The sequence below is a fragment of the Saccopteryx leptura genome, chromosome 1 (assembly GCF_036850995.1).
Source record: "Saccopteryx leptura isolate mSacLep1 chromosome 1, mSacLep1_pri_phased_curated, whole genome shotgun sequence".
In the NCBI taxonomy this organism is placed as follows: Eukaryota; Metazoa; Chordata; class Mammalia; order Chiroptera; family Emballonuridae; genus Saccopteryx; species Saccopteryx leptura.
Genome location: NC_089503.1, coordinates 267,151,846 through 267,167,756, shown reverse-complemented (window position 1 = coordinate 267,167,756; position 15,911 = coordinate 267,151,846). Strand labels below are relative to the sequence as shown.

The 15,911-nt window shown below is 41.2% G+C and overlaps 1 protein-coding gene across 1 annotated transcript in view; it reads left to right on the top strand.

Moving 5' to 3' along the window:
- EBF2 (EBF transcription factor 2) overlaps nt 1–15,911 on the top strand; it is a 218,270-nt gene that overhangs the window by 139,239 nt on the left and 63,120 nt on the right. Inside the window, exon 7 of the mRNA XM_066352054.1 lies at nt 9,961–10,042. Within this exon, the coding sequence (XP_066208151.1) occupies nt 9,961–10,042 (82 nt within the window). The remainder of the gene's footprint in view (nt 1–9,960; nt 10,043–15,911) is intronic.

Sequence of the window (15,911 nt, the reverse complement as noted above, 5' to 3'; positions counted from 1 at the left end):
CTATATTTTTGTTGTTTTCTTTTTGTTCTATTCCTACAATCTGTTGTGATAGATTAATTACAGGTTTCTTTTCTATCTCTTCCTAAAAATTAAGGGAAGATCTTCAAGTGGAATATTTATAAATACTGGAGAGATAAGAATGCAAAGCAAGAACATCTCTGGTAATTTTGTATAGAAAATGGCCATTTCAAAATGTGTGTGTGAGCCCTGGCTGGCTAGCCTAGCGTGTGGAAATCCCAGATTCAATTCCTGGCCAGGGCACACAGAGAAGTGCCCATCTGTTTCTCCACCCTTCTCTCTCTACTTTCTCTCTATCTCTCTTCCCTTTCAGCAGCCAAGGCTCCATTGGAGCAAAGTTGGCCTGGGCTCCGTGGAGGATGGCTCCGTGGCCTCCGCCTCAGGTGCTAGAATGACTCTAATTGCAATGGAGCAATGCCCCAGATGGGTGAGCATCACCCCCTAGTGGGCATGCAGGGTGGATCCTGGTTGCGTGCATGTGGGAGTCTGTCTCTCTGCCTTCCCGCTTCTCACTTCAGAAAAATACAAAAAGTAAAATAAAATAAATAAAGTGTGTGTGTGTGTGTGTGTGTGTGTGTGTGTGTGTGTGTGTGTGTAAAGGGATTAATTCAAGGGAGGGCATAAGCATGTCTGGTGAAAGGAGAAGGAGCTAACTTACTAGGTGCTGGTGTTTACACTAACACTTAGCATGGATAACTATTCCTCACCATTGGTGTAGAAAATCTTGTTACATAGGAAAAAGTAATGGTCCCTAATTTTCACAATAAATATTAAGCAAGCAAAAAACAATAATAATTACAGAAGAGTTGACATCATGTGGAAATGGGCTGAAAGGAACACCCCAAAGACTGAAATGATTTGTAATGAAAGGAATTAACTTGATGGTCTATTTAAACAGTTCCAATGTAGGAGATTCTCCTCCATCCCAAGTAACACTTTCAAAATTTAGCTTGGTTAACTTGATTCTCAAAAAATGTTTTCTGGCCCTGGCTAGTGGCTCAGTAGATAGAGCATTGGCCCCGCATACGGACGTCCCAGGTTCAATTCCCAGTCAGAGCACACAGGAGAAATGACCAACTGCTTCTCCCCAACTCCCTCTTTTCTTTCTCTGCCTCTTCCCCTCCTGCAGCCAGTGGCTCAGTTGGTTTGAGTGTGGCCCCAGGTACTGAAGATAGCTCCACTAAAGTGCATCAGCCTGCAGTGCTAAAAATAGCTTGGTACTCAAACATCGGCTCTAGATGGGGTTGAATCCTGGATGAATCTAGATGCTGGGTGAATCCTGGATGGGGTGCATGCTGGAGGGAGTCTGCCTCACTATCTCCCCTCCTCTCACCTAAAAAAATGTTTTCCAAGATTTAATTCAATTTGTGTTACATATTTGACTTCAGGCTTTTTTTTCCTTCCTTCCTTCCTTCCTTCCTTCCTTCCTTCCTTCCTTCCTTCCTTCCTTCCTTCCTTCCTTCCTTCCTTCCTTCTTTCCTTTCCTTTCCTTTCCTTTCCTTTCCTTTTCTTTTCTTTTCTTTTCTTTTCTTTTCTTTTCTTTTCTTTTCTTTTCTTTTCTTTTCTTTTCTTTCTTTCTATATGAGAATAAACCTTCCTCACACACTGAGCAGTTTTCTACATTCCTTCTGCAGAGGGCTGCAGCTATCTAGTGTGTGCCATCTTTGCACCATGTGGGTTCTTAGGCTATCTTGTTTTCTGAGTATCTGCTAGACTTGTTTATCTTCCTCTGCACATTCCAAAATGGCCACAGAATTTTTTAGAGAATGCAGTCTCTGATAGGAATGAAAGCCATTTTTTGTTTGCTGGTTTGTTTTGTTTTGTAACATGCAGAATGACTCCAATCTCACTTCCAGGGAGTAAGATGCAGGACACCTGGGAGCCTCCTGTAGGTCCATAAGCACTAGCCTTCTGAAATGAGGGGCTGCTTGGCAGTGTGTCCCACCTCGCCTTCAAAAGAAGCTCTGCTATGCTCCTGCTGGTGCAGCAGCCAGAGTCCCTCTTAGCCCTTCCTCTCACGAGTTGTTTGACTATGTCCTCTCTGAGCCTTGTTCTCCTCCCCTGTAAAATGGGGATGTTAATGCTTCTACTCTCAGAGTTGGTGGGATCAAATGAAGACATTCATAGAAAATAATATGTGGTTAATAAATATGGCTATTTATTTATTAATATTATTATAACTATCATCATAATTAGTCCTTCAGCTAGGGTCAGTTAGGGAGGTGGAACACAGTTGGAAGTAAGAAAGTTAATTGCTAGAAAAATTCTTTGAACTTAAATTTTTTGGATCTGAAATGGGATTTTATTGAAATAGTCTAGTTAATAAACATTAATGTTAAATGACCCTTTCATAGGAACATCTGTAGAGATCGAAGATTCTATACTTACTCTGTTTATGTATTTATATTTACTTTTAAGGGGTTGTATAAATAAATGGATTACACAGCAAATTAGCTTATAAAAAGGAGTATTTGATGTAAGCCTAAAGAAGCCACTCAGTCAAAGATTTTTAGTCATCCCTCCTTTCCATGGATCTTCTCAAATCTTTGTGCTGGCTGCCATCTTATCAAGCAGATCTCAAGTGCTAAGCATTCTCAGATGCCTGTTGTCAAGTCTGTAGGGCATGACAAGAGCAAATGGAGAGTTTGACTTCCCAGGGTCTCTTTAAATTTGTGGACTTGAGTGAGATTCTCAGGCCCACTCTTCCCTTCCCTTCCCTTCCCTTCCCTTCCCTTCCCTTCCCTTCCCTTCCCTTCCCTTCCCTTCCCTCCCCTCCCTTCCCTTCCCTTCCCCTCCCCTCCCCTCCTTTTCCCTCCCCTCCCCTCCCTTCCTTTCATTTCCCTTCTCCTCCTTCCCTCCCTCCCTCCTCTTCTTTCTTTCTTTCTTTCTTTCTTTCTTTCTTTCTTTCTTTCTTTCTTTCTTTCTTTCTTTCTTTCTTTCTTTCAATGAGAGGAGAGGAGAAGAGATAGAGAGACATGCTTCTGCATGTGCCCTGACCAAGGTCCACCTGGCAGCTCTGTCCAGTGTTGATGCTCAAGTCAGCCAAGGTATTCTTAGTGCTGGAGCTGGTGCTCAGACCAACCAAACTACCCTCAGTGCCTGGGTTCAATGCTCAGACCAATGAGCTATCCTCAGTGCCTGGGGCTTGAATGAGCCACTGGCTATGGGGAGAAAAAGAGAGAGAGAACGGGGAGAGGAAGAAGGTAAGAAGCAGATGTTTACTTCTCATGTGTCCCCTTACCGGGATCAAACCCAGAATGCCATATGCTAGGCCAATGCTCCATCCACTGAGCCAATTGGCCAATGCCAGTCAAAGCCTTTTCTCACCTGGGCTGACATCCAAACCATCAACAGATTTCTCAAGGGCAAGTCATGTTCAGGCCAAGGTGGGCCCACTGCTGCTCATCACCTTACTTTGGTTGCCCGGGTTTGGGTTTTGTTGGAGGTTTTGGGGAAAGAAAACATGTTCTTTGTTGCTGGAAGCTTCAAAGAGGATATTACAGTGCGGCCCTAGATTATAGCTAGAACATTATCATTGTGTGTTTCACTGGTGTGAAGTGGAAAGCAATTGCTTAGGGGTTTTCCTACCATATAGAGCAGAGTGAGCTGCCACTCAGGTCATTCTCAGAGTAAGAAAATGGCCCTTTGGGTGTGTCCCTCTGGCACAGCCTCTCACTCTGCCCAATTCCCCGAAGGAGGTAAGCTTAAGAGGACCTTAGGAGAAGAGAGGTATCTGCCTATCTCTTTCAAATATGATTTTGTGATTCAACCTATCCCTACACTGGGTAGAAATCATAGGAAAGTGTTTTAAAGGAAAGGGGTTACCTTGTTTTCAGAAGCAGTCCCAAACAATGGAAGTCAATTGCCTTTTAGTTTATAGGACTCTGGAAAAGCATGTTTAGTAGTTAATCCAGATAAATTGTGTTTTCCTTAAAAATCAATGCACATAGACCTTTCAGTACCTACATGGTTTGTGAGGCTATACCAATCCTGTCTGTGGCTCTGACTTCAGGGGTCCAGCCCACTTACGTGGCCACTGTGGCAAGGAGAGAACCAGATACAGCAAACTGCACTTAGCCTTTGGAGAGAGAGAGAGAGAGAGAAAGAGAGAGAGAAAGAGAGAGTGTGTGTGTGTGTGATGGCGTTCTGATCCACATGGTGTATACATGTTCCCAGAGTAGGCAGAATTAGATTTTTAAAAGGGGATAACTTTCAAAATAAAAGAGACTTCATAAATTATTTTGCACAGAGTAAGGCTCTGCAAAATGGTAGCTGTTACTGGTGCCAAGTTCACACTCTTTAGATATTCATCCTTGTCTCATCTTTTCATTAAAAGAAGCTTTTGCACCTTTCACTGTTTTGCATTACAATTTTTTATTTATTTTATTTTTCTCAAGCTGGAAATGGGGAGAGACAGTCAGACAGACTCCCGCATGCGCCCGACCGGGATCCACCCGGCACACCCACCAGGGGCGACACTCTGCCCACCAGGGGGCGATGCTCTGCCCCTCCGGGGTGTCGCTCTGCCGTGACCAGAGCCACTCTAGGGCCTGGGGCAGAGGCCAAGGAGCCATCCCCAGCGCCCGGGCCATCTTTGCTCCAATGGAGCCTTGGCTGCGGGAGGAGAAGAGAGAGACAGAGAGGAAGGAGGGGGGGGTGGAGAAGCAAATGGGCGCTTCTCCTATGTGCCCTGGCCGGGAATCGAACCCAGGTCCCCTGCACGCCAGGCCGACGCTCTACCACTGAGCCAACCGGCCAGGGCCTGCATTACAATTTTTAAAGAAGGATTTTAGACATCAAAATGGAGGTAAATTGAATGGCTTCTTCCACATAGCTGGAGAAATATTATGATGTGCTGGGTTTTGTACTAGTCAGGTTATTGGGTATAATCTTAGAATCTGGCATGAATATTAAGTAGGCGCCTTTCTGTGATTTACACTTCTTGGTGCCCTTAGCTCTGCACACTATTGCTACCTCTAGTCTGAATCTCTATCTCTATTGGGGGTGGGCTCAGCACATGTCTAGAGCCACTTCGGAGCTCTTGTTCTATTCCTAACCAGGGCTGAGTGTTCCGATAGTCCAGTGGTTTGGGAGGGAAAGAGATTTCTTGGGTCCTAGGTAAGCCCTGGGATTGTATTCAGACCCATATTCAGAGGTCTCCTGACTCATTTCAGAATCTGAAGAAACTGATTTTGAATAGTTTGGTTGTGTGCTCCATGAGGGCAAGGATCTTGTCCATCTTGTTTGACAGCATGCCTGAAAATTTGTGTTAAGTACTGCTTACTTAATAATTGATCACGGCCCTGGCCGGTTGGCTCAGTGGTAGAGCATCGGCCTGGCGTGCGGAAGTCCCGGGTTCGATTCCCAGCCAGGGCACACAGGAGAGACGCCCATCTGCTTCTCCGCCCCTCCCCCTCTCCTTCCTCTCTGTCTCTCTCTTCTCCTCCCTCAGCCGAGGCTCCATTGGAGCAAAAGATGGCCTGGGCGCTGGGGATGGCTCCATGGCCTCTGCCCCATGCGCTAGAGTGGCTTTGGTCGCAACAAAGTGACGCCCAGGATGGGTAGAGCATTGCCCCCTGGTGGGCGTACCAGGTGGATCCCGGTCGGGCACATGCGGGAGTCTGTCTGACTGCCTCCCATTTCCAGCTTCAGAAAAATACAAAAAATAATAATAATGATAATAATAATAATTGATCAAATGAGTAAATACTGGTAAATGAGCTCACCAGGGGTTTTCAGTAGTGGCATTCACTTCTGTGCCACTATTTTTGAACTAATGCATCCTCTTGGGGTGCCATAGTCCTCTCAATCTTCAAAAACCAGACCCCTTTGTGGTTTTGTTGTTGTTTTTGCCTTTTTCAGACTGTGTTTTCTTAAGTTTCTTTTTAAAACGGCTATCCTGAAATGCTATTTACTTAGCATAAAGTTCACCCATTCCAACTGTAGAGTTCAGTGGTTTATAGTATATTCACAAAGTTTTGCAACCATCACCACATTCTAACTGGTACACGAAACATAGCATGCCAGATGGAATGTGTTACTAGAAAGGCCCAGGTTTAATTTTTTGTTTCTGTCACTTATGAGCCATGTGATCTCGGTCAAATTTATATATTCTTGGTGCCTTTGTTTTTTTCTAGCTGTGAGATGATTTGTCACTCATAAAGCTGTGGGAAATAAATGAGGCAATGTATATCAAGAACATAGCTGGGAGCATGGCGCAGAGTTGGCCTTGAGCTAACCTTTGTCCCCTGCCCTCTGTGACCCTTGACCCCTTCAGCTGCTGGAACACACAGCCTGGTGAGCAGAGATGGCTCTGATCTGTGACATTGGGCTCTGATCTCAGACATTCTTGAGTCACCTTCACCTGTCTTGGAAGCATAAGGAAAGGACACTAAAGGAAAGGTGCATCTTGCTTGATGATCTGCCCGTCAACCTCACTATATCAGCAGCTCTGGCCAAGGCATCAGCCAAGACGCTCCCATTTTCTACTCATCAGCCATCCTTGCTTATTTTCCTCTCAGTCTCAGGTTGGGGGGTTTGGCCGATCTCTAGGAAGACCCCTGCAGCCACCTTCACTCGGGCTTCAATAAGTCATGATCTTTCTGTCTTCAGTGGTTTCTTCCCCCAATTTAGCCCTTTCTGGAAGGTTTCCATTCTATGTATTTTTCTTAGCCATCATAGAATATAAATGTTGGAAGGAACCCTAAAAGTAATCCAGTTAAACCTTAACATTTGAAGAAACCGAGACGCAGCAAAGTGAGGTAACTTAGTTACAAAGTTTGTTGATAGCAGATCAAGACTAGCCCACTGCCAGCATTTAATGAATATTTGTGGAGTGAAGGAATGCCCTTTGGTGCACTCTGTTGCCTCAGTTGACCTAGGAAGCAGATTAAAATTTGAGGGTTTGAATTCACTTTTTTTTTCTGGTTCTTTTTCTTTTTTTTCAATTATAGTTCACTTTAGTTCACATTTTGATCCCACTTCTCTATTCCTCTTTACCGATAAAACAAGGACAAACCTGTGTTGTTAGCATTTACTCTTGAGGAATGAGATCAGAGGCCTACAAGGTGTCCCATGCTAAGTGGGTATAATATTTATGTAGTCAACATTGTTTGGGGGAAGTGAAAACAATTTCCATTCTGATGAGAATCTGCACATTTGGTCTGAATCTTCTAATTCATTTTGGTTTCCCATTTCTGAGTACAGAGAGCTGACATTTTCCAAGCAGCTCTGACTTTGGAGGGAATCTAGACACAGGGGATTTGTTCCCTCTAAGTTATCCTGTGGTTAATGGCTGGTTTGGTTAGTGAAGGGTTTCGTACCAAACCCCTGAGCATGATTCGTGAAGGGGTACAGGGAGGGAGGTGGAAGACTTCAGTAAAAAGAAAGAAGAAAAAATTGGAGATGTCAGTAAGCCCCACATTTTCTTTAAGTTAATGTTTAAGTCCACATAAAATATCCAGGTCGTAATTTTTGGTGCTGGCCATTTAGAAATAGAAATAGCTATGTCTCTTTTAGAAAGTACAATATAAGAGAATTCTCTCTCTTTCTTCCCCTGCTCCCTCCCTCTTCCACCCCTCTCTTAACCTTTGCGAACAGAATGTTCTAGCTTAGTGTGCAGGGGCTGTGTGGATTGCATGCTCAGGCCAACAGACCAGTCAGAACAGGGCGTCTTCCACCCTAAGAACTGTTAAGAGTCCTAATTTAAAAATGCATAAAGCCTTTCAGCAAGCCCCTTGTTTCCCTACATCAATTTGATTTTATGTAAACATTTATCTCCTTTGCACTTTTCCAACCCACTGCCTCATTCCTATAATAATGCCTTTATAAACATTAATGTTTTCACCAGATACATTTTGGAGGAAGGGTGGGATGGGGAAAAGGAAGTGTAACATACACAGAATGCATTATAAGAGGTCAGTTGTGGGAAAACTTTCCCCAAATCAAAGAGTTAGTTAGTGAGAAAAAGCAATTGATTTGATTTTTTTGGGGGGAGGGGGGAAGATATAGGAGGGGAGAGGTAAATCACTCATGGGGGTGTTGGAGGGCAATGTGGTGTGGGGGTGAGGGCTATTGTTTGCAGAAGGGCCCAAGAGAGAAAGAAGCAGGCGAGTTTCAAATCTGTCAGGAGAGCAGGCGAGTTTCAAGTCTGTCACGAGAGCACCTCAGTACATTTTCTGTGCCCGTGGATGACTTTTCTGCGAATGCACAAATGGAAGACTGTTTCCCTTAAAAAATCAACATGTTTGGATGCTGCTCCATTTTTTCTTAAATGAAAGCAGCTCTGGTTGTACCGTGCTCCGCCGGCTCTGGGTAGACATCCCCCGCCCTGTGCAGTGAGGGGCAGGCTGAGTGCCTGACTCTGAGCACCAGGACAGGATTGTGGGGCATCCTCTCTGCCTTGTCATCCTGCAGGTTACTCGGTGGACACTGCCCGCTTCACAAAAGATGGGATGAGAGATGTGAAAAGCAGATGTTATAAAATAATGAAAAAATGTTTAGCTGTTACCTCTAAATTCACACCAACCTTATTCATGAGATGGGATCAGGAACACTTGACCAAATACTTTTAGCAACTCTAGAGGAAAAGAGATTCAAATCCCGAAAAATAAATAAATAAATAAATAAAACAACACTTTCCCAAAAAATAACGCCCTGAAGAGTGCAATTCCTATTCTCTCCTCCTTTAGCATTTACTGTTTATCTTTTTATCAGGTTTTTCTTTAAGTGCAAAATACCACCAATTGGAACATTCTCTAATTCTTTTGTGTGATTTTTAAAAAATTTAAAAAAAACCCAAAAAACAAAAAACAGAAGGTCAGCATGAGAACGTGTCACCAACCATTGGTTTAAAATAGAATTTTTAGAAACAATGTTGATTTTTACTTAGTTTTGTTGGTAAATCCTGCAGAAAATGTATATCTTTTCCTTTAAAGTTCTAATTCAAGGCATGGATGTGAGAGTTGTGAAGGGACTTTGGGACTGCGTAAAATTTCGTTGTCATAGTAACAGAAAGGGAAATAGGCCTCGCTCACCTGGGACTTTAACACTGCAAAAGCAGGATTTTTTTTTTTTTTAAGGGAAAGGACTCTGCAAGTAAAATAAATGAAAAACTTATTGTATTTTTAAACAAAATTCCAAACATGAAATACATAAATGGCTGAAAAAGCCACTTCTGCCCTTTTACCCTGGTGGATATACTTGTCTGATTCAAGATGCCAGTTTTTAAATTGCACAAATAGTTCATTTAGGAGCATATCGGCTTAAAAAAATATGCCTTATGAACGATGACCTCAGACTGTTATTGTGTGCCTTTTCATATTTTCTGGATAATCTGTAGAAGGTCTGAAAGGACATTTACACTTGTTATTAATCATACTCCCCTAGTGTGTACCCTGCACAGACTGACTCTGTCTTTGGATAGTAATATAACATTGTCTGATTTTTATATATACATCAGTTGAAAATATCAGGCCCCTTTATGTGTGAGGGCGTATCGTATGTGTGAGATGTGTGAGCAGAGAGGTGTGTGGCCAGCGGAAAGCCACATACGTGAGGAGCCCTGGGATTCTGGGCTAAGTTGTTCCTTTTTTAACCCTGGAGCAAGACATTTTTGTACCGTAGGAGTAATTGCTGTTTTTGAAGCCTTTTTTTTTTGGAGAGAGAGTACCTTGGGAACTTGGGGGCGGGTATACAGACCAGAACCCAGCTTGTGAACCGCTTCACAGTCCTCTGTAGTGATGGAGCTGACTTGTGACTAAAAACATCCCAAATTGCAAATTGCAGAGGGTCAGCAACACTCCTCCCCAGGCAGGGCCAGCTGAAATTCCCCAGACCTGAAACACAATCACTTCCAAATCAAATCGAATAGAAGGCAGGGATGGATAGTCTCTCTTTAAAAATGTTTACTTAAAGATGTAACCCATTGCTTTCTTTTCACAGATTCTTTTTAAAATTTTTCCTCAAGTGCAATCAGAATTGTTTGAAAACAGCAGGAAACCCGAGGGACATGAGGCGGTTTCAGGTAAGGGCCTGCACACTTTTCCTGTGAAATAAGTCATCCCGTTTTCTCTCTCCTTAGCCTTCTTTTTGCTTTTCTCTTTTTCTTAGAACACATGATTCACCGAGGTTGCTATTGCTAACAATGAAAAGATAACTGTAAGGGATAACCCTCATAGATAGCATTGAGGGTTGCTTCATTTTATAGTGTTTAGGGCTTCAGCCTCCAGTGTCAAAGCCCCAGGGGACCGGCACCAACCCAAGCTGGAGATTTGATTTTAAGCCCCCAGGCTGCTCTTCGCACACACAGCTGCCCACAGCGGGACGTGTTCTTGATATTCAGCCACTTTGGGATTTCTCAAAGCCGTTTCTCGGTGCCTTCTGCAAGCAACAGTCTCTTTCTTCCCCTTTCCACCGATTAACTATTCAGTGGTCTCTCTCAGAGTCTTCCTGAAAGCCGCAGCCCAAACAGCCGTGGTCACTTTAAGATCGCAGCATGACAAGACCCGTGGGACAGTGACCCAGCTGCCTGGCAGTTAAATCTGCCACCGGTTTCATCACCCTTGCCACTGATGTACTGAGGATGCAAGCTAATAAAAACACAACAGCGAGGCAAAGTGTCAGGCCGGAGCTGAAGGAGGAGCAGCCCCTCTGCGCCCCTTCTCCTTCCTTAATTTTTGAAGGACCCCCATTTAATCCAAGTGGCTTTCCTGCCACTTATGCCCATTCAAGACACACAAGTGCTCTCTTCCCCGCAGAAAAATTAAAAGCAATAGTATTCGAGCTTGAGATTTAAAAAAAATAGTCCTGGAAGCAAAAAGAGATGGGGGATGATGAGTCTTGTGTTGGAGGTGAAGAAAGCGAGGTTGTGGGAGTTGAAACCACTTACCTCCAACCACAAGAAGGACATGGTAGAGCTGAGTGTGGCTGTCTGATAAACTCTGTTCCCCAACTTGGTTTTGCGAGGTGTGCAGCAGCTAGGTGGATGGCTTTGCTGTGCCCTTTGGAAATTCTTAGTAATTTCTGAACAAGGGGCTGCACATAATTATCTTACATTAGACCCCACAAATTATGGCTTGGGAACCAAGTCATGAAAGAGTTCATCAGAGAGGGGGAGGCACACACAGTCCAGAGAGAACTAATTCAAAAAAACCCATGTTTTGTTTTTCACCGCATCGTGGTTATCAAACAATCTTACTGGGACATTTCTTGTTAATTATTTAATGTTATAACCAGCCTCTCAGAAAATTAAACCCCTCCTCTCCACACTGTGTGATACGAAGACAAATAGAAATAAAGCCAGCCGTCTTGGGACCATGTAGGATCATTGCACACAGTGAAGATTGTGGCACTATACTATTATGGAAATGTGTGTAATGGAAATGTAAATAATTTCAGTCCAAAAGAAAGTGTGAAATTCAAGAGCGTTCTGAAGTGGTTCGATGACCACAGCTTAACTTTCCCTCCTGGAGGAAACAGGGGGACCAGAAGCTGGCCATGTGGACTCCCACACCCGTGTTCTCTCCCACTACTTCCAAAGTTCTAAATTTGAGAAGACTCATAAATTTGAGAGGCTCTTAATGAATGCCTTGTCATTTTATGTGTCCCAAATTGCAGAAATGTACTCACTAAGCAAATGCATGCTAATATTTATTTTCTCTATGTTTTTAGTTACTCACTGAGGTTTACAATGTGCCTGACTTTTTAACAGGGTTACAATAGAGATTGCTGGTCCCAACATAAAAGGGCATTTTTTATCCTATGTGAAAATATTTGACTTTGGCAATGGCAAGGGAAAAGATGTTTTTAAAAACAGTTTTTTGATTCTAGTTTTGTTTCTGGGGTAGAACTAAAGACAATTGGTAGGGTTTGTTTTTCTGTTGTTGTTGTTATTGTTGTTGCAGTTTTTTTTTTTTTGAGATAAAATTCATCTTATGTATCATTCAACATTTTAATCATTTAAAGGTGTGCAGTTCAGTGGCTCATAGTATATTCACAATGTTGTGCAACTGTTACCACTCTAAGGGAATCCAGAACATTTCTGTTCTCCCAAAAAGAACTCCACACCTCCCATTTCCCTTTTCTCCCTACCAGAAGGCAACCACTGGTCTTCTGTCTCTGGGTCTGTCTGCTGTGGACTTTGCATAGAAATGGAATCATACAACATGTGGACATTTGTGTCTACTGTCAAGGTTCATCCTTGTTGTTCAGTACTTCATTCTTCTTTTTAGAGCTGAGTAATATTCTATTGTAAGAATATATCACATTTTGTTTAACTTCACATCAGTTGATAGATACTTGGGTTGTTTTGACTTTTTGACTTTTATAAATAATGCTGCTATAATACATTTGTGTACAAGTTCTTTTGTGAACAAATGTTTTTCATTATCTTGAGCACATATCTAAGGGTGGAATTGCTGGGTCATATGGCAACTCTATCTTTAACTTTTTGAGGAATTGCCAGACTGTTTTTCTTTTGTGGCCCCACGATTTTACATCTCCATCAGTAATGTACGAAGGTTCAATTTATCCATATCTTTACCAACACTTGTTATTTTTTGGGGTTTTTTTTTGTTTGTTTTCTTTTTTAATTCTAGTCATACACTGAGTGTGAAGTGGTATTTCAGTGTGGTTTTGATTTTCTTTCCCCAATGACTAATGGTTTTGAACATCTTTTCTTGTACTTATTGAACATTTGTTAATCGTCTTTGAAAAAACATCCATTCAAATCCTTTGCCTACTTTTAAATTAGGTTATTTCTCTTTTTATTGTTGAGCTGTTAGGGTTCTTTCTATATTTGGGCTACTGGGCCCTTATTGGATAAGTAAGTGATTTGGTAATATTTTTTCTCATTCCATCATTGTCTTTTCACTTTCTGAAAAGTGGCCTTAATTTAATACACAAAAGAATTGGCAAATTATATGCTGCAGTCAGATTTTATTAAGAGGATAACCTTCAGTGAAAGCTCTTTTCTGTGGAGAAGGCTATTAAGGAGAAAGTTTTGAGAATTTGGTAAAAGCTATAGTTCCTGTCCCACACCAAAGCTACATTTTTTTATAAATAAATTTTTATTAATGTTATTGGGGTGACATCAATAAATCAGGGTACATATATTCAAAGAAAACATGTCCAGGTTATCTTGTCATTCAATTCTGTTGCATACCCATCACCCAAAGTCAGATTGTCCTCCGTCACCCTCTATCTAGTTTCCTTTGTGCCCTCCCCCTCCCCCTTCCCCTCTCCCTCCTTTCCTCCCCCCCCCCCCCCGCCCCCGGTAACCACCACACTCTTGTCCATGTCTCTTAGTCTTGTTTTTATGTCCCACCAATGTATGGAATCATGTAGTTCTTGTTTTTTTCTGATTTACTTATTTCACTCTGTATAATGTTATCGAGATCCCACCATTTTGTTGTAAATGATCCGATGTCATCATTTCTTATGGCTGAGTAGTATTCCATAGTGTATATGTGCCACATCTTCTTTATCCAGTCTTCTATTGAAGGGCTTTTTGGTTGTTTCCATGTCTTGGCCACTGTGAACAATGCTGCAATGAACATGGGGCTACATGTGTCTTTACGTATCAATGTTTCTGAGTTTTGGGAGTATATACCCAGTAGAGGGATTGCTGGGTCATAAGGTAGTTCTATTTTCAGTTTTTTGAGGAACACCATACTTTCTTCCATAATGGTTGTACTACTTTACAGTCCCACCAACAGTGAATGAGGGTTCCTTTTTCTCCACAGCCTCTCCAACATTTGCTATTACCTGTCTTGTTGATAATAGCTAATCTAACAGGTGTGAGGTGGTATTTCATTGTAGTTTTGATTTGCATTTCTCTAATAACTAATGAAGATGAGCATCTTTTCATATATCTGTTGGCCCTTTGTATTTCTTCCTGGGAGAAGTGTCTGTTCATGTCCTCTTCCCATTTTTTTATTGGATTGTTTGTTTGTTTGTTGTTGAGTTTTATGAGTTCTTTGTATACTTTGGATATTAGGCCCTTATCTGAGCTGTTGTTTGAAAATATCATTTCCCATTTAGTTGGCTGTCTGTTTATTTTGTTGTCAGTTTCTCTTGCTGAGCAAAACCTTTTTATTCTGATGTAGTCCCATTCATTTATCTTTGCTTTCACTTCTCTTGCCTTTGGAGTCAAATTCATACAATGCTCTTTAAAACTCAGGTCCATGAGTTTAGTACCTACGTCTTCTTCTATGTTCTTTATTGTTTCAGGTCTTATATTTAGGTCTTTGATCCATTTTGAATTAATTTTAGTAAAAGGGGACAAGCTGTAGTCGTTTCATTCTTTTGCATGTGGCTTTCCAGTTTTCCCAGCACCATTTGTTAAAGAGGCTTTCTTTTCTCCATTGTATGTTGTTGGCCCCTTTATTGAAAAATTTTTGACCATATATATGTTGTTTTATTTCTGGACTTTCTATTCTGTTCCATTGGTCTGAGTGTCTATTTTTCTGCCAATACCATGCCCTATAATATAGTTTGAAATCAGGTATTGTAATGCCCCCAGCTTCATTCTTTTTCCTTAGGATTGCTTTGGCTATTCGGGGTTTTTTTATAGTTCCATATAAATCTGATGATTTTTTGTTCCATTTCTTTAAAAATGTCACAGGAATTTTGATGGAATTGCATTAAATTTATAAATTGCTTTGGGTAATATGGCCATTTTGATTATATTTATTCTTCCTATCCAAGAACAAGGAATATTTTTCCATCTCATTGTATCTTTTTTGATTACCCTTAACAATGCTTTGTAGTTTTTGTTATATAGGTCCTTTACATTCTTTGTTATATTTATTCCTAGGTATTTTTTTGTTATTGTTGCAATCATGAAGGGGATTCTTTTTTTGAGTTCGTTTTTTAATATTTCATTGTTGGCATATAGAAAGTCTATGGACTTTTGTATATTAATTTTGTATCCTGCGACCTTACTGTATTGGTTTATTGTTTCTAGTAATCTTTTTGTAGAGTCTTTGGAGTTTTCGATGTATAGGATCATATCATCTGCAAAAAGTGATACCTTTACTTCTTCTTCTCCGATATGGATACCTTTTATTTCTTTCTCTTGTCTGATTGCTCTGGCCAGAACTTCTAGCACCATGTTAAATAAGAGTGGAGAGAGTGGACAACTCTGATTTATGGTGGAAAGTCCTCAGTTTTATGCCATTTAATATGATGTTGGCTGAAGGTTTATCATAGATGGCCTTTATCATGTTGAGATATTTTCCTTCTATACCCATTTTGTTGAGCGTCTTAAACATAAAGTTGTGTTGTATTTTATCGAATGCGTTTTCTGCATCTATTGATAAGATCATGTGGTTTTTGTTCTTTGTTTTGTTGATATGGTGTATTACGTTAACCGTTTTACGTATGTTGAACCATCCTTGAGATTCTGGGATGAATCCCACTAGATCATGATGTATTATTTTTTTAATATGTTTTTGTATTCGATTTGCCAGTATTTTGTTTAGTATTTTAGCATCTGTATTCATTAGAGATATTGGTCTGTAGTTTTCTTTTTTTGTGCCGTCCTTGCCAGGTTTCAGTATGAGGGTTATGTTGGCCTCATGAAATGTGTTTGGAAGTATTGCTTCTTCTTCAATTTTTTGGAAGACTTTGAGTAGAATAGGAACCAAGTCTGTTTGATAGAATTCACTAGTATAGCCGTCTGGGCCTGGACTTTTATTTTGGGGGAGGTTTTTAATAGTTTTTTCTATTTCCTCCCTGTTAATTGGTCTGTTTAGGCTTTCTGCTTCTTCTTGACTCAGTCTAGGAAGGTTGTATTGTTCTAGGGCTTTATCCATTTCTTTAGATTGTTGAATATGGTGGCATATAGTTTTTGTAGTATTTTACGATTTCTTTGTATATCTATGATGTCTGTG